Source organism: Chiloscyllium punctatum, chromosome 2 (genome assembly GCF_047496795.1).
Source record: "Chiloscyllium punctatum isolate Juve2018m chromosome 2, sChiPun1.3, whole genome shotgun sequence".
In the NCBI taxonomy this organism is placed as follows: Eukaryota; Metazoa; Chordata; class Chondrichthyes; order Orectolobiformes; family Hemiscylliidae; genus Chiloscyllium; species Chiloscyllium punctatum.
The window spans coordinates 71111481-71133559 of NC_092740.1; the positions used below are offsets into that span (position 1 = coordinate 71111481).

At 39.1% G+C, this 22079-nt stretch overlaps 1 protein-coding gene across 3 annotated transcripts in view; it reads right to left on the reverse strand.

Moving 5' to 3' along the window:
* Positions 1-22079, reverse strand: part of epb41l4a (erythrocyte membrane protein band 4.1 like 4A) — a 338117-nt gene that overhangs the window by 39666 nt on the left and 276372 nt on the right. For 2 of the 3 annotated variants that reach the window (XM_072583685.1, XM_072583687.1), the window contains 7 exons: positions 21909-21989; positions 19408-19521; positions 16618-16668; positions 13989-14066; positions 7183-7302; positions 6290-6337; positions 1138-1206 (listed from right to left, as the gene is read on the reverse strand). In XM_072583685.1, coding sequence (XP_072439786.1) covers positions 1138-1206; positions 6290-6337; positions 7183-7302; positions 13989-14066; positions 16618-16668; positions 19408-19521; positions 21909-21989 — 561 coding nt within the window. The remainder of the gene's footprint in view (positions 1-1137; positions 1207-6289; positions 6338-7182; positions 7303-13988; positions 14067-16617; positions 16669-19407; positions 19522-21908; positions 21990-22079) is intronic. The other variant, XM_072583689.1, reaches the window with a different exon arrangement.

Consider the following 22079-nt stretch of genomic DNA (forward strand, 5'->3'; position numbering starts at 1 on the left):
ACATCCAAGATTCTTGGGTGACTTGGCAGGATAGATGCTGAGAGGTTGTTTCTATCTGTACAAGAGTTTACAACCATTGGGCATTATCTCACAATAAAAGATTGCCCATTGAGGCAGAGATGACAAGATATTTCTTCTGTAACAAGTTAGTAAATCTATGGAAATATGTACCACATAGGGCTTTAGATGAATGGTCATTAAGTGCATTAAAAGCTGACAGACAGATTTTTCATCAGTGAGGGACAATCAAGGGAAAAAGGCAGGAAAGTGCAGTTGAGGATGATCAGATCAGAGCAGATGTGATGGGTTAAATGGCCTTCATCTGCTCCTATGTCTAATGGTTTTATGTTTTGCTTGGTGCTGTCTTTTCAGTGGATCCTAAAAAACACATGGAGTTTCTCTTTGTGCCCTGACCTTCAGCAAATGTCAATAAATTAAATCCTCTGTCATTAGTACATTATACAGCTTATTGTCCTTTTCCATGTACAAATTGGCTGCTGTGTTACCTACAAGTGTGACTAGACTTCAACAGTACTTGATTGACAGTAAAGTATTTTGGGATGTTCTGAGGTTATGAAAGGCACTGTATAATTGCAAGTCTAATGATCAAGACCAGTAACTATATTCAGCTCCCTGTCCCATCCCTGCTCAATCTAGATACAAAGGACAATGTAGTATTTTTACCAGGACGTATTGATGCAGTGATATTTATTAATCCAATACTCGAATCCAATAAAAAGCTGGAATAAAACAGCAGTCTGATGACATTGTTGTGAAAACTCTCATGGTTTATCACCATGTCTTTTAGGGAAGGAAATATGCTGACATGTGATTCCAGACTCACAGCAATGTGGGTTGACTCTTAACCGTCCTTTGGGCATTAGGGATGGACAATAAAAGCAGTAAGTAGTAAGCGATACCCACTTCCCATGATGTAAATACTTTGTTAAAACCAGTAAATACATTACGATCTACAATATTATAATCTAATTTCAAATTCTCCCAAAATTTGTCTTTAATGCTTAGGTTAGGGAAATTTAATTTAAAATATTTAACTATTTGTCCTTTACTTAATTTATGAACCACAATAAGGCACAATAAATAAACAGCACAGCTGTATAAGTTGAACAAACTCACTCTACTTTGGTGTATGGTATCTCTTTCAGCTCTTCTTCTGTTAAACCAATTGGATCTACCAGTTCTCTCCTAGAAAACAGAATTCAAGAGAAAATTAAAGCTATTCCATTAAGTGTATGTATAGTATATAAACAGAATTTCAACAAAAATTAAAGGAATTATAAAAGAAATACACTATTTTATCTGCATCTCAAGCTTACCTTTCCAGTATATTCCTGAGTCATCCTTTCTGTTGATTGTTGATGTAGTTACCTTTCCCTTGCTTCCTCCAAGATTGATTGCCATTTGAATAAAGCATAGGAGGACTTACAAACTACCTGTTTGGGTACAATATGCTCAATAGTACTCAAGGGGTGGTATTATCACTAGACTATTAATCTAGAAATTCAGGTAATGTGCATGGGACCTGAATTCAAAAATTGTCATGGCAGATGATCGAATTTGAATTCAACAAAAATCTGAAATTAGGAGTGTAATGATGACTGTGAAACTATTGTTGATTATCAGGAAAAAATACCTATCTGGTTCTGTAATGACCTTTAGGAAAGATATCTGTTGCCCTTACCTGGTCTAGGCTACACGTGAGTCCAGACCTACAGCAATGTGGTTGTCTCTTAACACCCTCTGGGGGCATTAAGAATAATAAATGACAACACTCACATCCTATGAATGTAAAAGAAAGCCCTGCTTTCATTGAGAATGCACATCACTGGTTGTAAAAATGACATTTTAAAACAGTTTTTTTCTGTGGAATTCTTTACTTCCTCACTACCCAAATTGTTTTTGAAGGTTTTTAAACTTCAGCTAGTCATTTCAATAATCTTTTAACTGAACTGCTAATGAATCAGTGTTTGAATCACACACTGATGAATCAGCAAAGGTTATAAAGGCTGAAAGAGGCATTTTATGGCAGCAAATGTGAAACCCATGGTCATTAATCAATTTATCCCTCTAATACATCCTTCCCAATGTATTAAAGCAGCACAAAAAAAAATCACCAGTGAAATTCTAAACCTAATCACATATTATTCCTAATTTTCCTCCAATGCCTTTTCTCTGTTGTTCTACTGAGTATAGTTCCATGCTTATGTCTCTGAATTTTAACTGAATATTTCCAGCTTCTTTGTTCTCTACATAGTATCCTCTGAGGTTTATCAATGTTTTAACTTAGCTCCTTGATCTTCCTCAGCTACATGTTGCCCCTCAGAAACATCATCTCCAGAAATGGAGTTAGCTTCCTCATTGTCATGGAAAGTAACTAATCCTACCCTTCATTCACTATTATTCCCTCTCAACGTGCTTGCTTAATATTCAATCTTGAAGAAACTTTGACTTACAGTTAACATTAGGAAGACTGAAATTATTATCTTTTGCTCACAAAACATTTACTTGTCTCTTGTCACCGATTAAAGTTTTCATAAACTATATCAAAATCTGGCATTTTGTTGCATTTTGAGTTAAGATCTGATCTCATATGCTCTCTACCTGTTACATCTTTGTTCTTCTCTGCCTCTGAAATTTTATTTTTTTTTATCTTGAGACTTCATTGTCCTAACAATTTGGTTCCTGAAGTTCCACTTGCAGTTTTCAAAACTCGAATACCTCCAGATCTCTGCTGCATGCACTAAGTCCCACTCATCTGTTAATGCTCTATTTCCTCATCTCCAGATGTCTCAGATTTAAAATTCTTGCTCTTGGCTTTAAATCCTGCATTGGTTCTGCTTTTTCCTCTAGTCCCCTTGAATGCTGTGTTTCCCTGACTCAACTCTTGTGCATCTCTTCTTCCTTCACTCATTAGTGGCCGAGTTTAATGTCTTCACTTTCTTCCTATATTTTCCAACACTTCTCTTCCTTTAAAGTATGCTTCAAAGTACATTTCCCATTGAGATGTTTATCTGAGAAGCAGATTAGATATGAAAGGCACTATAAAAATATTGATTGATTTTTATGAGCTATAATTTGTTTTTGACTGCTTTTACTATGAAGTGTAAACAGCATTTAATTCTCTGATCCAACGAAGATCATTTACATAATTATTCATAACTCCAGGTGTAAAGTCAAATACATAGAATCCCTACAGTGTGGAAACAGGTCATTCAGCCCATCAAGGCCACACCAACCCTTCGAAGAACATCCCAACCAGATCCAACCCTTCTACCCTACCCCTGCAATTTCCATGGCTCATCCAGCTAACCTGCACATCTCTGGACACTAGGGCAATTTAACATGGCCAATCCACCTAATCCACATATTGGACTATGGGAGGAAACCAAAGCACCTGGAGGAAACCCAGCAGACATGGGGATAATGTGCAAACTCCACAAGACAGTCACCCAAGGCTTGAATTGAACCTGGATCCTGGTGCTGTGAGGCAGCAGTGCTAACCACTGAGCCACTGTGCCACAAAGAACGCACAACTGGCAACAGAAGAAAAAACACCTTAAAAGTGATGCATTTCTTCAAAGATACATTATCAAACAAAATTTGACATTGATCCACATCGTGTTTTGAGGGCAGAAAGGAAGTAGCTTTCAAAGAACAGGAGAAAAGAGGAGAAAAGGGAGTTCAAGAGGCAATTCCAGAGTTTCAAGTCTTGATATCAGCAGTGCTTCTACACTTTAGCAGACTCTTCCACAGTTCACTATGAGGTGAGGAATACCACAGAAGGTAACTCACCTCTTGACTCCCCAAAGCTTCTCGACCATCTACAAGGCACAAGGCAGGAATGTGAATACTCCTCACTTGCCTTGATGAGTGCAGCTCCAACAAAACTCAAGGAAGCTTGAGTATCCAGGACAAAGCAGTTCGCTTGATCACTCCACATCCACAAGTATCCAATCCCTCTGCAACCAATGCTCAGTAGCAGTCCTGTATACCATCTACAAGAAACACTGCAAAAAATTCACCAAAGATCCTGAGACAGCACCTTCCAAACTCATGACCATTTCCATCTAGAATGACAAGGGCAGCAGATACATAGGAAGACCACCATCTACAAGTTTTCCACCAAACCACCCATTTTAATCATCCGTATCACCTTTCCTTCACTGTCGCTGGGTCAAAATCCGGGAATTTCCTTCCTAAAGGGATTGTGAGTTTACCTACAGCACATGGACTACAGTGGTTCAAGAAGGCAGCTCATCACTGCTTTCTCAAGGGCAACTAAGGATGGGCAATAAATGAGAGAATATAAAAAAAGTTCTGTATGAATTTGTATAATCAGGCACCATCCCCAAAAAAACACAGATGGAAATTCCTGGTGTCTAACAAAATAAAATTTTCATTAGTTGAAAGGTTGGTGGAGGGAATTCAGAGCTGAACATGGCTCCACAAAGACGTTGGGCGAAAGTGAGGATGGCAGATGCTGGAAATTTGAGCCGAGAGTGTAATGCTGGAAAAGTACAGCAGGTCAGGCAGCATCTGAGCAGGAGAATCAACGTTTTGGGCAAAAGCCCTTCATCAGAAATGAGGTGCTGAGCCAAAGGTGTAATGAGGTAAATGGGAGGGGGAGGGGAAGGGGGGGGGGGGGGGGGGTGAGGCTGGGGAGGGGGAAGATAGCTGAGAGTGCGATAGGTTGATGAAAATGGGGTTAATGGTGATAGGTCAGAGAGGACGATGGAGTGGATAGATGGGAAGGAAGATGGAAAGGTCATGAGAGCGGTGCCGAGTTGGAAAGTTTGAACTGGGATAAGGTGGGGGCAGGGGAAATGAAGAAACTGGTGAAATCCATGTTGATGCCATGGGGTAGGAGGATCCCAAGGTGGAAGGTGAGGCATTCTTCCTCTAGGCGTCGGGTGGTTAGTGAGTGGCGATGGAAGAGACCCAGGACCTGCATGTCCTTGGTGGACTGGGAGGGGGATTTAAAGTGTTCGTCCACGGGGTGGTGGGGTTGGTTGGAGCGAGTGTCCCGGAGATGTTCTCTGAAGCGCTCTTCGAGTAGGCATTCTGTCTCCCCAATGTAGAGGAGATCGCATCGGGGAGCAACAGATACAATAAGTGACATGTGGTGGAAGTGCAGGTGAAACTTTGATGGATGTGGAAGGCTCATTTAGGGCCTGGACAGAGGTGAGGGGGGAGGTATGGGCGCAGGCTTTGCAATTCCTGCAGTGGCAGGAGAAGGTGCCGGGTGGGAAGGATGGGTTGTTAGGCGGCTTGGACATGATGACAGAGTCACGGAGGGAATGGTCTTTACAAAAAAGGGGATGGGGTGGGGAAGGAAATATATCCCTGGTGTTGGGGTCCGTTTGTAGGTGGTGGGAATGGCGGAGGATGATGCGATGTATATGGAGGTTGGTGGGGTGGAAGGTGAGGGCCATTTTCAATTATTTCCAAAATCAACACTACTCCTCCATTTGCCAACAAAGCTCCAGCCCAGCCCCATACTGAGATCTAAAGAGAAGACTGGACTTACAGAATTATACCATTAATCTTTAATTACTCATTTATGGAATATGGGCATCATTGGCTGGGCCATTCATTGCCCATCCCAGGTTGTCCTTGAGAGGACCATGGTGAGCTGCCTCTTGAACTGCAGCAGTCCAGTTGATGTAGGTAAGCCCACAATGCCATTACGGAGAGAGTTCCAAGATTTTGACCCAGTCATGATGAAAAAAACAGTGTGATATTCCCAAGTCAGGATGGTGTGCAGGGACCTTGCACACCACAGGTGCTCCTATTTATCTGCTGTGTGCGTTCTCCTAAATAGTAGCAGTCATGGTTTGAAGCTACCTTCTAAGGAGCTTTGTTGAGTTTCTGTATTGTTTCTCATGGATGGGATACCCTGCTGCTGCTGTTTGTCAGTGGTGGAGTGAGTATTTGTGGATGTGGTGCCACTCAGCAATCTATCTACAGTACATGGACAGCAATGATTCCACAAGCCAGATCACCACCATCTTCTCAAGGTCAACTAGAGAGGGGCAATACAGCCTGGTCCCAGCCAGCAACATCAACATTAAATAAATGAAAGAAAAATGTTTGGGTTGCATGCCATGACTCAAACTCAAGGTGTCCACTTTTACTGCATTGCAGTTTAGTGAATCTCCTTGCACTTAAATGTCCTGACTATTACTGTTTACCATGACCTGAATGACACAACTCCCAACCTGGGGAAAGCAGCCATATTATTAGGAATGCAAAATTATTTCATACTCACTGAATATGTTTCCAGAGTTCTTCCTTTGCTTGTATGTCAGGACTTCTCCTACAGAAAATATACTAACTAAATAGTTGCAATGTTAACTTATACTACAGATGAGATCGAGAGCATCAGTTTTAAGAGAAATCTGATGCGAACGCAGGTCCTAAATAACATCAATAAACTTGTGCACAGAGGTTCTACATGATTATACTAAAGGAAATATTTTTAAATTTCTATAGTTCCATGATAAAATGCTTGTGTTAGTTTATAGCTATGAAAATAAGTAGGTGTTGAATTTCCATACACATAGTACAAAGTTGCTCTGTTATGGCTCAAGGTGCTGCTCTGCTGTTTGACTTAATATGATCCCAGTGCACTTTTTCACACTGACACAGACCTTCTGTTTCAACTGTCTCACCGTTTGTAATGTTTCATTCTAATTGCTGTGTGTTATATATGTACACTCGGTTATAAGGTGTAGTGGGGGATGAGTGAATTGAATTACAAGCCACGAACCTCATTGTTCATTCAGACTAGGAAAATCAATAGCAGAAAATTGCATCTCTCTGCAGTCCACAAGATTCTTAGATATAAATCTGGGCCATGCTTGATTGGTTCCAAATGGGCATCAACATTTAGCATATTTGAGAATCAGCAGTTCCACTTAGAAAGGTGATAAAGATTACCGCTGCAATGACTAGAAAAACAAAATCATGCTGACGCAGTAGGGAGACCTTTGCAGAGATTAGGAGCAAAGAATACTTTTTGGGCATTATTTTCATTTGATTATGCCATATTTGACCTATGAAAGCCTAATGCATGAAATCAATATCTAATAAATTATATATCATTAATTAGCATAATTAGTTCTTCAGATTCTCAATATTAACGGGCTGTTAAACACGTACGATCGTGACCTATGCTTTGAACGTCTGTTGTTGGGGTCAGTCATTGATCGTTCTTTTTGCCTCCTTAGTACTTGTTCCCATTGAGGAGCCGAGTCCACCATCTCATTCTCTTGTCGTGATCTGAACAATGGAAACATGACAGGTGTTAACTGCAGCAGAGTGCTTGAAACCAACGCAAATCAAGAAGGAAATCTCGATAGACTTAGAACACAAAAGACAAGACTGAATTCATCAAAGTCAAATAAGGATCCACTTATTTAGAGGCAAACCCTGTGGTATAAGGATTCAAATTCTAAACTCACCACAGCTTATCTGCTAAAATCTATACCTTCAGGAAGTTAATTTACTTTGCTCCAATTAATTGGCGATCTAGGTCAATGTAATGTTTAACTCTAGATTGCCCATTGAAGTTAAAGACGAAGTCTGAAGCATCTGTGGTAACTGGTATTATAATAATTAAGTTTCATTTTAGTTTAACTAGGAAGTGGAAGAAACATAATAGTACAGTTAATACTGCCATCGATTGGTGGACTCAAAGGTATTCCTTGCTTTAAAATAGTTTCTGTCTCACTATTGCAGAACATTTAGAACCAAATACACACATGCTCAGTGATTCGGTAATTTTTTTTGGTACATCTCTGACTTTTGATTTCTTCTCAGTCTCACTAGAAAAATTCAGCAAATTAAGCAGAATCATGTGTTTGGGTTTTAACTTATTCTTCTAATCATTCATTACTGTGCTAGATTGTTTTAAAAATTTGAAGATAGGCAAGATTAAAAATTGTCAAAATGTATACGTAATACATCGATTAGAAATTTCCCCCCAAATGCACATCTTATATTGATAATTGTCATTCCTTATTCTAACAATGCAGTGTGGGCCACCAGCTGGATATAATGAAACATTGCATAGGCTAGGTTCCTCAATAAAAAGAACAGAAGAAGGTTTCGGCTGTTTTATCATTCCACTGCACAATTATTGCGAATTGAAATGTATTTTTTGAGTTGGTTAAAGTACATTGAAGTGGGCTATTGCTTCTCTGCCTTTCCTGCGTGGATTTAACACTTGGTAAATGAATATTCCGAGTGAACTAAAAAGACCAATGTGCCAATTATTCTACACTGTGGTCTTTTATAGCAGCAAGTATTGCTTTCTAGTTTTAGTAAATTTCTGTCAATGCAATATCTTTTATAAAAAAAAGGATCATTTTTATGATTCAAAATAAATCTTTAGTAATACTTTGTTATTCATAATAAAGCATTTTCTATCTTGCCATATGATCCAATATATTATTGCTCTGAATGTATCATGAAAAATGTTTGTAAAGTTGTGAGAAAAGACATTGCTTTTAATAAATGTATCGGTACAATTACAATTGTCTATTTGCTGGGGTACAAAGGTTGCTTAGTTATCATTAATTATCATTTCAATAAAAGGCTATTTACTCCATAACTTATTTTGAGTCTAGTAATGTTAATGGGAAATTAACCTATAGACATAGTAACATCTTGAAAGTCACAAGGAGGTGAAAAGTAAGTTGCCATTTCCACAGGGGAGGGGAGCAGTGGGAAGATGGTGGAATAATATTACTGGATTGGTAATCCAGATCCCCAGGTTGTGGGGCACGAATTTGTGAAAGTGACAAAATTTGAATTGAATAAAAACCTGCTAGTCTAATGATGACTATGATGATTTCCCACTCCCCGCCTTTCCCTGGAACTCTTCAAGTATCCTTTTAGGGCTTTATCCAATTTTCTTTTGAAAGTTATGATTGAATCGGTCTCTAACACTCTCGGAGGCAGGGTATTCCAGATCCCAAACACTAGCTCAGTTAAAACTTTGCTCCTCATGTTGATCTTGTCAATCCCCTGAAATCATCAGCCCTTATTGCTTGGCTTTTCTGGCTTTGGAAACAGTTTCACTCTGTCTACTCTGACCAGACTATTCATGACTTTAAGCATATCTATAAAATTTCCTTCCAATGTTTGTTTCATTACAGACAACTCGAACTTATCTTATCTCTTCTTTAACCTGAACATGTAACTGAATTCTCTCATTCTTGGAACCATCCTTGTCAATCTGCACTGCACTTCACTTACTCCTTAAAGTGTAATGGTCAAAATCGGGAACTATTCTTTAGTAACTAATTCCTTAATCAATATTGCAATACCACTTCCTCGATTACATCCTTTCACTATTTTGTCTAAAATTTCCATACCCGAGAATATTGAGCTTTCGAGCTCTGCCCCTCCCTCAATCATATCTCCAATAACATACTTAAGCCATATGTTAATCAACACCCTCAGCACATCTGCTTTACTCACAATATTCCATAAGACTATAAGACTAAAAGATATGGGAGCAGAATTCAGCCATTTGCCCCATCTAGTCTGCTATAGCATAAATGACATTTGATGTTTCTCAATTAAAATAAATGGCATCCAGTCTTGTAACTTAACTTGACGATATTCACACTACCTTCTCACTGACTTGGTTCCTCTTCTGTGCTTGACCACACATCACCCCCTTACTGTACCACCACTCCATATACCATCCTCCTACCAAATCAGTTTAAATCCTCATCAACCAAACCAGCTAATCTCCACACAAGGATGTTGGTCCTGTTCTGGTCCAGATGCAAACTGCTGAACTTGTACAGGTCACATCTACCCTAGAATGAAAACTATTGATCCAGATATCTCCAACTCTATTGCCAGGCATTGATCTGTTCTATTCCAGCCTGTGGCACTGGGAATATCCAAAGATTTGATGCCCTGCTTTTTTATCTGCTAGTCAGCTTCCTAAATTTTTGTTGCAGGATCTCATTCCCTTTTTTTAACCTATGTCATTGGTCTCATTGTGAACCACAATCTCTGAGCTCTAAACCTACTGTTAAAGATGACCAAATGGATGTCACTTCCACAGATGTAGTCATCCAGACTGCCAGGAATGTCAAAGATTTCCCACATGCTGCAGGTTGTGCAACACACGGGGTCTGAGCTCCCCTGATATATCCTATCCTCACCATAAATGTGCTTCCTTTATGTTAACTTTACTCACCTTCCTATACCCTATTTTGGTTTAGTTATATCACTTCATTATATTGCTCCTGACTTTAACACATTTCAGGTGCTTAATAATACACTTTATTAATTTATTGCATTTTACGGAGAGTCTTAAACAGATTCTTACCAGCCAATAAACTTACAGATTTTCTGTAACGTTATTTCTGCTGTTTTTCAACAAACAACTGACTGTAGGACCCTCTTCCTAGTCAACACAGTAAACCAAACTCCAGGTCTAGAAGCCAGTTGAGTTGACCACTCTATTTTCTTGCTGTAAGACCTGACAACACATTCAGATGTTTGACAGCTTCCACCAGCATTGTCTGTGTCAAATCCTGAAAATCAAATGGGAGGACTGCCAGGCCAATGAGCATCATTGATGAAGTCATGTCTGTCAACATCAAATCCCTTCTCCTAAACACCTAACTTTGCTGTTGCATCCAGATGTCTGAAAACTGCCTCCTAAGGCAGTTGTCTACTCCCAGTTCTCTGTTGGACACTGATCAAAACATAGCCAAAGGTAAAGAGCATAAGGAGATACTCAGGAATATACTAAATCATGGAAGCATTGACACCGTTTACTGGAGGAGAAAGCTGCTTACCACTCAGAATGGCACCTCCTGATCCATTAAGGCACAAGCCACCTTGAGGCTCAATGACTCGATGATGAGCTGGAATGGTGGCAGAGGAATGAGAAGAATTCCACCACAGGGCTGCCCTTTCCCCATGCAACAATGTCCCCCACTGAAGTAAAACCTGGGATATGAGACATGGCTCCTCAGTCACCTGAAGACTCATCTAGCCTGACAGACATGAAGCATCTTAACCTTGAGGGACCACAGACAATTGACCTATCCTTTGACTTCAGTGGTCCATTCACTTTGACGAGCTCCATTTTCACACCCTCATAATTGTCTTTGTTTAAGTTTAAAATATTAGCTTTGGATCCACTCTGCTCTCTCTCAAACTGAATATAAAATTAATGATTGTTGTCACCTAGAGGGGCCTTCACTATGTGGTATTTAAGAAATCCTACCTTGTTGCACAATACCCGGTCCAGATTTGCTTGACTTCTCCTCAGCTCCAGACTGCTGTTCTAAGTTATTACTCTGAAAACATTCTGTTAACTCTTTTTCAGATGACTTTCACCTATTTGTTTTTCCAGTCTATAAAATGCATCAAAAGCTTAGTTTTCTATGAGATACATTTTCTCACTCTCTTGGCCGAGATGACCTACCACCCACTGTCACCATTCAATATCATCTGGACAGAAACTTTGGCCACTTCCAGGTGAAAACAGAACTCATCAACTTGGACATCCATGACCTTCAGTTTCCAGATGACTGCGGCAAATTCCCATATGCATATTCCCATGCCAACCACCTCTCCCAACAGACTACCATCAATGAGGATGTCCAACTGTGCCAGTGCTGCCTTATTCAAGCTTCAAGTCTGTGGCAGCCATTTTACAACAGGGACCTCTAGATGTCAAGAAGAGGCAGATCAGGTAAAACCTTCTACAAGTACAACTGAGGAACTAAGCTTTGCTTTAGCTTGCCTTTTGCTCCAGCAGCCTTCAGCCTGATCCAAAATGAAATAAAATTCCAACAGAAAAAGGACAGTCCCCTTATGAATCCTGAGTCCTGACACAAGATAGTAACATAGGAGGGACTTGGGAATCTGGTACATCTAACTCAATCTAGTGTAGCTGTTTAGAAAACAGCAATCATTGGTTGATTTGTCTGTCACTTGGGATGGGCTGTACCTCTGATTGGCTGCTTAGGATACTGACCATCCAGAGAGTCAGGTTAGTTTGGCAGTCAGCTGGGAACCCAGTGATCAGGACTGTCTGTAACCACCTTGCCTGGAGCTTGCTGGTTGACATGATAAGAGAGAACACAACCAGGGACCTCATGAAGTATCCAGGGGACAGTTTTTACAACTTTTCAGGTTTCTCACAGAAAAAGGGCAGCTGTTGCTGAAGAGGGACTAAGCAGATATGAGGATATTACAAATGGTTTGAAAACTGTACTTCCTCTTCATTGTTAAAAGAGACTTTGGTGACTTTTTAAAATGGCTTCCACTGACCGTCTGATGTTTTGGACTACAATAAAAGCAAAGTACTGGAATGCTGGTGATCTGATATAAAAACAAAGTATGGAAAAGCTCAGCGAGTCATGAGCGATAATTTGAAGATCCAAAATAGAGTCATTGGCCTTTTGATGTTAATTCTATTTCTCTCTCCATTGATGCTGCCAGACTTTGAGTTTTACTTGCACTGATTTTTTATTTTTGAACTACAGTTGGTCAAGCTATCAGAAGCTTCTAAAAGTAGATTAATGTTAGAACTAATAGTACCCCAGTTACTACTGAAAGCAACTGTCCATTATCGTATCAAGGGTTGGTCAATACATGACTGAAATGCGTTGATTTAAAAATATCCTCTTTTTCAAGTTTTGCAGTTAGCACAGCGACAGGGAGTAACTGAGCAAGCTGGAAGTAGCCCACCTGTGAAACACAAACACCAAGGACCATCAATCATTTCCCAAGATCCATTCTACCTATTCAGTCTCCCTAATAAAGCAACCTTTAATTATTCAACCACAAGAGCCATCATAACTGTTGAATACAACTTTCAAACGTCAACCCTTCACTCTAAACAACACTTCAACTGCAAGCTACAAGCTCTCAACAACATCTTAAAGGATCAAACTGAATTTCATCTTTAAAAGTAACACATCCTTTGTTATCTACATTTCATCTTTATTGAAGTCATTTAGTTACTTACTAACATTTTTGAAGTAACTTTGTGCAGCTGTGTAGAATAAACTAATTTTTTCTTGTTCAGTGTTAACACTTTGCTGGTACGTTAGTTTTAATCAAACTAACTCATTCTGTAATGGAGATACCTACATGCTCATTAAAGTTCATAGCTCAGAAGTAACTTTCAAGGGAATGCTTTCTAAATCGTCCATAACGCAGGGAGACAAAGAAGTTATGAGGAAGCTGGTGAATTGTTTTGTGCTACTAACCAAGCAGGACACTTGTAACAATTTGGTTTCTGTTCAGAAATAAGGGGACAACACAGGCAGGCCTCTTGGAAATTGAGGGAACAGAAAGATAATTGGATCTGGAAAACTCGTGAATGATTGTCAAAGGACACTTGAAGTTTCTACCTGGTGTAGCATGGGGAAATGTGCCTGTGAGTGACAGAACTACATATCGGTTAGAGGTGTGACGCTGCATGGTGTCTCTTCTGTTTCGTCAGTTGAATCAGATAGATTTTGTTCCTAATTCCTCATGTATACCCATAAGGAAAGAAGTTATTATGCAGCATTCATTACATCCTCAGATGTCTCTAATGGCTTCACAAGTAATTAATTATTTTTGAAGTGCATTCATTATTTTGTAGATTAAGATCTGACAAACAGCTCAACTTGCAGCATGGGGATTGAGCTTGCGATCCTCTAACTCAGAATGGAGTTTACTATCATTGACCTGGGCTTGACACTGAAGGTACAGTACACTAGAAATATTTCCTCTTGTTTCCTTCATTTAAACAATTTTTGAAAAACTTTAATAAAAAAATGCACACTACAACACCTATGTTATACATGTATCCAGCTCCAGCCTGTCTCTAGTGAGCCATTCACATTTTGGTGAGTTTTCCAGTATGTGCCTCAAGTGAGAAAATCACTCCAACAACACCAGATCCATCATATGATTCATTACGTGAATACCTGTTACGTCTTTTACGCTCTCTACTGGAATTTTCAGACTCACTACCACTGCCACTGGTGTTTCCACGGGACCGGGACCTTTGACAGAAAGAAAATAAATATTACTTCATCAGATTTAGCTGGATTAACATTTGGTAATTTAATTTACAATAACATTGGCTCAGATTGTGTGTCAGGAGTCACTGCAGAGTAATCGGACAGCAACTTCCAGATTCAACACATACAATCAAAGATGGAAATCCAGCAATTGCAGCCTGATTTGTCCTGTTCCCCCATAAACTGTACTACACTGCAGCCCTGCAAACAGACTCTGCATTGAAGCCAATGTAAGAGTTTGACATGTTGCATTTACCCATTTAACATGCCAGAAAAAGACAGGGCTGGTGTATTCAAAAGCAAGTGTACTTTTAATGCAGCAACAAATCTTAATTATGTTCAAACTACCTCTCAAACATATAAATGTTGAACTTTTTAAATATGGAGTCTCATTACTTCAGAATTCAATAATGTTTGAAGATTTTAAAGATATCTTTTGTTTATCTCTCTACCAAATGTTTCTCTTTCTCTCATTTGGCTTTTATACATGATATATATAATTAAATATTCTAATTTATATGTCCTAGTTTAGACATGGCTGTATGTTTTAGTGAGAAATCTTCAATTTGATTGTTTGAAGAGGCACATTGTTACTTGCCACATTTCCCTGTATAAAAATATAACACTGGAAATTATATCCAGGAATTGCTCAAGAGAATGTAGAAAATCTGTGGGCAGTTTTAGCTATTGTGGACAGTGGCAACATCACTTCACTCACCAACATTTTTTAGATACAGAAGGAATTCATAACAAAAAACAAATTTGGCCACTCAACAGCTCAATTCTGTTCTACCATTCAATAGGATCATGGCTATCTGATTACTTCACATATTCATCTATCACCAATAATCTTTCACTTCCCAGTTCATCAAGAATCTAACCATTTAACTTTAGAGCAGAGGTCAAGAAGACCTAATTTCCAATCCAAGAATGGACTCAATCTGCAGTGTACAGTTCACAACTTCATGGTGGAGATGTGAAGGCTTGTTAAGCACAGATAAGATAGCAGAACTGTCATGCTACCAAGATATTAAAATCCCTGCCTTTTAAATAAAAAAACTTTCCTTTGTTTCCATCAAAAAATAATTGGTTCAAGCAGTTTTAACGATGGTTCTTGACTAGGATTATCATTATGGGATTAATGTTGTTTGACTGTTATTACCTAAGTAAGGAAGGTCTCAAAGTTCATGGTTTGATTAACAGCTCCAAGAGATAATTGAAGGATTAGCTATAATTGATATGGGTTATGAATATAAATGTTTGCCTACATAAGGGTTTTAGTGATTGCAGGAATTTAAATGTGTTGAATAGGCTTCCATAAATGAAAATGTGTATATATAATGAAATCTGTAATATTGCTTAGAACTTTACTTCATTTCATCATAGTGTGCCTCCTGAAGTCTGTCTATGCTGAATATTTGGTATGTTGGCATGGAGGATGTAAGGATAAAGGATGGTAGCTGAGGTATGTGCTAGCATTAAATTTACATAGGGACTACAGGGGTCATGGAATGACAGGGTTTGCTTAGAGGTTGGTGGGGGGGGTAGGCATTGACTGAATGTTGGGGGAATGGTTTGATATGAATAGGATATTGAAGTGGGGAGGAGGCAAATAGATGTCAACATAAAAGACTACAGTGCCCAATACTGAATAAACTAAACTTGTACAAAGCCCCAGGAATCCATGGCAGGTCTTTGTACTGGCTCATGATGGTGCCACCTCTAAATGTCCAGCACTGATGGGACTGACTCCAGCTTGCATTCACCTAGCCAGCCACCCACCTACCAGAATGAAAGTCATATGTTTTGAAGTTCTTGCTTCTGAGGCAGGCACACTGAGTCTGGATATTTCCCATTTCCCATTTCTGCCTGTAACTGGTAAACACATCCTATTTAGGATGAAATTATTAATTGGCTTCTGATCAATGGCTGGTTTGACAAATGAAAGTTGAGTCATTTGCATGTAGGTCTGATCACACTTGACACAAAGTAAATAGCTCAGATTCTGTTCAGTCTTAAAGTTAATATTCACTGTTTTAGTTTAGATTCATGCATTTTTAGGATCTTTACCAATTTTAGGTAAAGATTTACAATATTTTCTCCTCCCTTATACTGTGAAGGAATGCTGTAAGGGACAACTTAAATCCAGAAATATATGTTATCTAAGCATGGTGCATATGACAAGGAAACGTGTCTAACTTTAATTCTAAAATATTACAGTAGCCAAACAAAAAGGAGACCACTCTATTTTGATTGTTCATTAGAAAATAATATCTTTTAAAATCAGCTTTCTATACTTGTTTGTTGAAAAATTAAGATCTTAACAATTTATTCGAAGGTCAAAACATCATAACTTTATTTCCTCAAAGTAGCTCCTGCAAAACTTGATGGATGAGGACACTCAACAATTCCAGTTTTCTTGGAAAATGTCACTGAATACAAACAAACAATCACCCAATAACCAGTCATGTAATTGCACTGTTGCATTTTCTAGTACTTATGTGCACATTGGCCACTTTTTAAAACAACTTACCTTCTCTTTTGTTGCTTTGAATCTATATTCCCTCCATTGTTTTGGTTCTTCCTGGTTGGGTCAAACAAGTTGAAATCAAATTACTTCTTTTTTCTACTACAGGATACATTAATCATCTACAATGAACAAGGATTTACTTCCAACGGAACAAACAAGCATCTCTGATTAAGGGTTTATGCATACAGAAATTTGGATGTGTACAACTGGGGTTTTTGTTCTTAAAACAGAGAAGGTTAAAAGGAGATTTAATAGCAATGTTCAAAATGAAAGGTCTTTAATAGAGTTAGTAAACAGGAACTCTTTCCAATGCTTTTCAATGGTTCCAAAAGGACCAGTACTCTAAGGATAAAGATTTAAGGTAATTGGAAAAGAACCAGAGGTGACATGAGAATTTTTGTATGTACATCGAGGGGAGTTCAAATTGAGGCATTCAAGATGATAAAAGGTGTGGATAAACTAGACGTGAAATGCTTGCTTCCTGTTGTGGGACATTCTAGGACGAGAGGTCATAGTGTTACGATAAGGGGTAGCAAATTTAAAACAGAGCTGAGGAGATACTACTTCTCCCAAAGGGTTGTGAATCTGTGGATTTCGCTTCCCCAAAATGTACTTGATGCTGGGACAGTGAGTAAATTTAAGAAGGAGTTAGACAGATTTTTAATGGTGATGGGTTGAAGGAATACGGAGAAAAGGCAGGAAAATGGGGGTGAGGAACAGGTCAGCCATGATTGAATGCTGGAGCAAACTTGATGGGCGGAATGGCCTAATTCTGCTCCTAAATCTTAAGAATCTATTCAGCTTATAACGTGGATTGCACTGTCTGAAAGGGTGGGTGATGTAGGCTTAATATGAACATTCAAATTAGAATTGGATTGATTCTTAAAGTGGAAAGAATTGCTGTATTATGTGGAAATAATAGACTCTTGAAGAAGCTTAATAGTTCCTTTACAGGGAGGCATAATGAGCTGAATGTCTTGCTGTATGAGGTTTGGCAGAAAGGGATCAGCTGTGGACCTAAACCTTCAAAATGTTGAAAGCCCGTCATCTTTTAAATGATATTTCACAAGCCCTCTTGATTCATACAGTTAATCCTAGCCTAACCCCATCAACCATCACTGAACGTATTAGCTTTAATTATTTCTTGAAGGTCTATTGAAAGACAGGTTCTCATAAGATAAGGTGAATAGTAACATATTGCAATTAAGATACTCAAGTCACAAATAGGCCAAACGAGATAGCCATTAATCTTCTCTGAAGAATATTAGTGAAGCATTTGTGGTTTTAAAACAGGATGATAGGTTTCATCATCATCTTCCTCACGCTAATTCACAAATGATAACACTTATTAAATTCAGGTTGCCACAACAGAATTTGAAATCACAACTTTGACTGCTAGAATAATCAACAATAATAAGTTACCAGAGGGTGGCTTATGGTAATGTCACAACAATAGCAACCCAAAAGCTCAAGCTAATGAGTTGGGGACATGGGCTCAAATCCCCCATAGCAGCTGGTAGAATTAACATTCAACTAATAAACCCATTCTCAATGATAATGACCATGAAACTATCATCAATGTTGTGAAAACCCATCTGGTTTACTCATGTCCTTTAGGGGAGGAAATCTGCAGACCTTACCTAGTCTGCCCTATATGAATCACAGCAATGTGGTTAACTATTAACTTCCCACTGAAATGGCCTAGCAAGGTATAAAATTCAAAGCCAAACAGGGACAGCAACTAATACTGGTCCTATGAGCATGGCCACATCCCAAATAAAGAATTAAGAACACTGGACTACCATATTTGTATACTTTATCATCATTAACATTTGTTGATTCTGGTTTCAACAGCAAGGCGCAAGAAGTGTTTGCAAGGTTGTTCTAGTTACCCTATGACATGACACTGTTGCAGTTCCCAGTCAGAACAATTTCACACTGCAACCTGAAAAAGAACAGCACCCTATAATATCCTCATCTAGTTTCAATATTTCTAAGAACTGTCTTTAATTTCGTTCTTATTCATTTAGCTGGTGTTGTATTACCTATTGGCATGTTTCTGTGAAGGCTGCCAAGTTTTAGTGCATGTGCGTACTAGGAAGAGGGAAGCCACGGAACAAAATGACATACAAAATTCTTGGGTTGGCACAGCTAACAATAAAATTTATTATTTTGTAAATAATTATTGGATAAACACTGTAATTGTTTTAAAACATCATGTTCCCAAGAAGATTATTTTTCCTAGAAGATTTTCCTCCTTTTTCTATAATTTATTCTCTTTTTCTCATCATTGGTCAGTATGAAAACATGGAGTTACATGTACAGCTGTTCCCAAGCTACTGCTAATGTCAATGTGACTAAACTAGTCTTCAGAAAGCTGCTGTTCACCATGATCCTTACAAGGAGCGGAATGCAATGTTACCTAATCCACACTCTTTTTCTCATTCTATGCTTCAAAATACAAGTACACCCCCAGATTCACAACATTTTGCTAACCTGGGCTACCTTCATGAATTTGCATTTATTTTCTGAAATACATCATGACCATTGTTTTGTTCTACTGTTTTAGAGTATTGTGTTACATATCAGATAGGTTTTGGGGAGAAGCAGCATGTTCTTGAACTGACCCAGAAATACAAGAGGCGAGGTGATTTCAGGTAACTCGCTTTTTGGATGTGTCCAAACAGGGGCTAGGAGGATTTGGGACTGTAGTGTGGGCTCTAGAATTTGGGGGTGTCAGGCATTGGTCAAAGCTGCAATGGAATCAACTTTAAAAATATAACAAAATCTTACCTTCGTCTCCCAGGCTGACCGGACTCATTATCGCTTCCTCCAGAAGGAGTCCGTCGTTTAGGATGAGGGAACTTTGGTGATTTGTTGCGTTCACTTGGAGAAATGTATAATCCGCTGCAAACAAAAATTCAGTATGCGATTAAATAATTAACTCTAATTATTGAGAGGTGCATTCGGTATGTTAGCAACTCTGGCAATTTGCATGCTAATGCTTTTCTTGGTATAAAAGATTGGAAATGAGTCAGATCGAGCCAAAAGACTTGGAGTATTTTGTTTTTTGGGGAAAGGGGAGAAGAGGATATGATAAACTGGAATTTTACTTGCAAGTCCAATCTGGAACCAGTGAGTCAGCAAGTTGTGCTAAAACTATACATCGAGATATCCTCTACAGCTGTGGAGGCAAAACTGCTCTGTGTTAGCTATGGGGGCAGATACGTCTGTACTGGGGACACCAGGCTGATCTTAGGGTGGGGTATCAGAGCTGTGGGTGTTGGGGGTAGATTAAGTTGTATGTTAAGTATGTTAAGTGTAGTTGCTAGCCAGTACCACTTGTGGTTGGTCAGTTTGGTGTTATCCTCCCCTTTTCTTGACTGGGTCTAAGGGCCAACTTGGTTTATGGTAGCAGTGGAAATCCACCAGAGAGTATTTTTCTATTTTTCTAATTCAACTTGTTCAGAGATGTTATTACACACCGCTGGAGCAGATGGGACTTCAACCAGGCCTCCTGATCCAGGTTAGGGACACTACCATTGCGCCATAACTAATGAGCTTCTCAATGAGAAGAAGCTCTTGTTTTAAATAAGATGTAGTTTATTGCATGAAAGCAATTTGCATTCGTAGGTTAAGCGTTGTTATAAAGACTATTACCTCTCAGAGCGGTAAGGGCGTGCCTGCCAATGTAGTTAACACAGCCACATTAGGGAGATTTAAACTATCCTTGGATAAGCACATGGATGATAATGGGATTGTGTAGGGGTATGGGCTTAGATTAGTTCACAGGTTGGTGCAACATCGAGGGCCGAAAGGCCTGTTCTGCCCTGTATTGTTCTATGTTCTATGATGGGCACCTAGAATAATGGTCTGTCATCTTGTGATGCTAAAATGTTTTGCTTACCCTAGTTCTTATGACATCATCAAACTGCATGGAGCTTAATGCTGTTTCCAACATTAACACTTTCAGAACCATTACCTTATTTGACCAATCAGATATCAGCGATGAGATGGAGGAATGTAGGGGCCTCAAGGGGCATTTGAGATTGAGAAGAAATGTTGGATACTTTGTGGAAGGAAAGAGCCCTTGGGAGGGATTCAAAGGCTTTCAGAGGAATCAGAGACTTGGAAATGGTTAAAGGTCTCAGTGGAAAGGATTCAGAGGCCTTAGGGTAAAATCAGAGGTTTTGGTAAGTGAGTGTAAGAGGATTTGTGGGGATCTTCATTAGGATCAGGATACATGAGCCCAAGGGTTTCTCAGGCAGATGCTGAATCTAGCAGGGAGGTGTAAAAGCACTCATTGCAAGTATCAACCAGATTTTCACCTCAGTCTAGCTCCCAGGTTTCTCAAGCCTGAAGAGAGCAGGCCAACATCAGAAAAATTCAATAGGTTGACAAACAATGAAGCTCACAACCTCACCATCATATGCCATGTATTGATCTGCCACTTTCTAACATAGAGTCATAGAGATGTACAGCATGGAAACAGACCCTTTGGTCCAACCCGTCCTTGTAGACCAGATATCTCAACCCAATCTAATCCCACATGCCAGCGCCCGGCCCATATCCCTCCAAACCCTTCCTATTCATATACCCATCCAAATGCCTCTTAAATGTTGCAATTGTTCCAGCCTCCACCACATCCTCTGGCAGCTCATTCCATACATGTACCACCCTCTGCATGAAAAAGTTGCCCTTTAGGTCTCTTTTATATCTTTCCCCTCTCACCCTAAACCTATGCCGTCTACTTCTGGACTCCCCCATCCCAGGGAGACTTTGCCCATTTATCCTATCCATGCCCCTCATAATTTTGTAAACCTCTATAAGGTCACCCCTCAGCCTCCGACGCTGGCAATATCCTTGTAAATCTTTTCTGAACCCTTTCAAGTTTCACAATATCTTGGACACTTGTCACCTTTCAACCTCCATTAAAGTCAAAAATAGCTGGGTTGAGGTCAGAAATCCAAGGACTATAAATCCTCTCCCACATCTGTCTCCCATCCACTGCTTCACTCCCTCCCCCCATTCTACCTCCCAACTTGTTTTGCCCCTAGGTTTGTCTATAAAGGATCTAAATGGAAAAGTATGTATACAAGAATTCAATATTATTTCTCTTAAAGAAGGCATTCATCCTGAAAATTTGAAACAAGAAACTGCTATTGTGCCAAATACAATTCAAAGTCACAAAATATCAGAAGTAATGCTTTCAAATCATTTAAGTGATTTGGTGACTATTTAAGAGAACAATTGGTAATTTCAAATACGATTTGATTTCTAATGTTAATTCCTACCCTTGGGGACCATTTTCTTTCCATGGTGCACTGGGTTTGGTTTGTGTGTCTGGACTACTATCCTGTTTGGTTACCTTGGAGCTAAGAAGAAGATAACAAGTTTCAATTTTCAGAACAATTAAATTCCACAGTGATAGATACACTAGATATAGTGAAGTGTTCACCTGATAA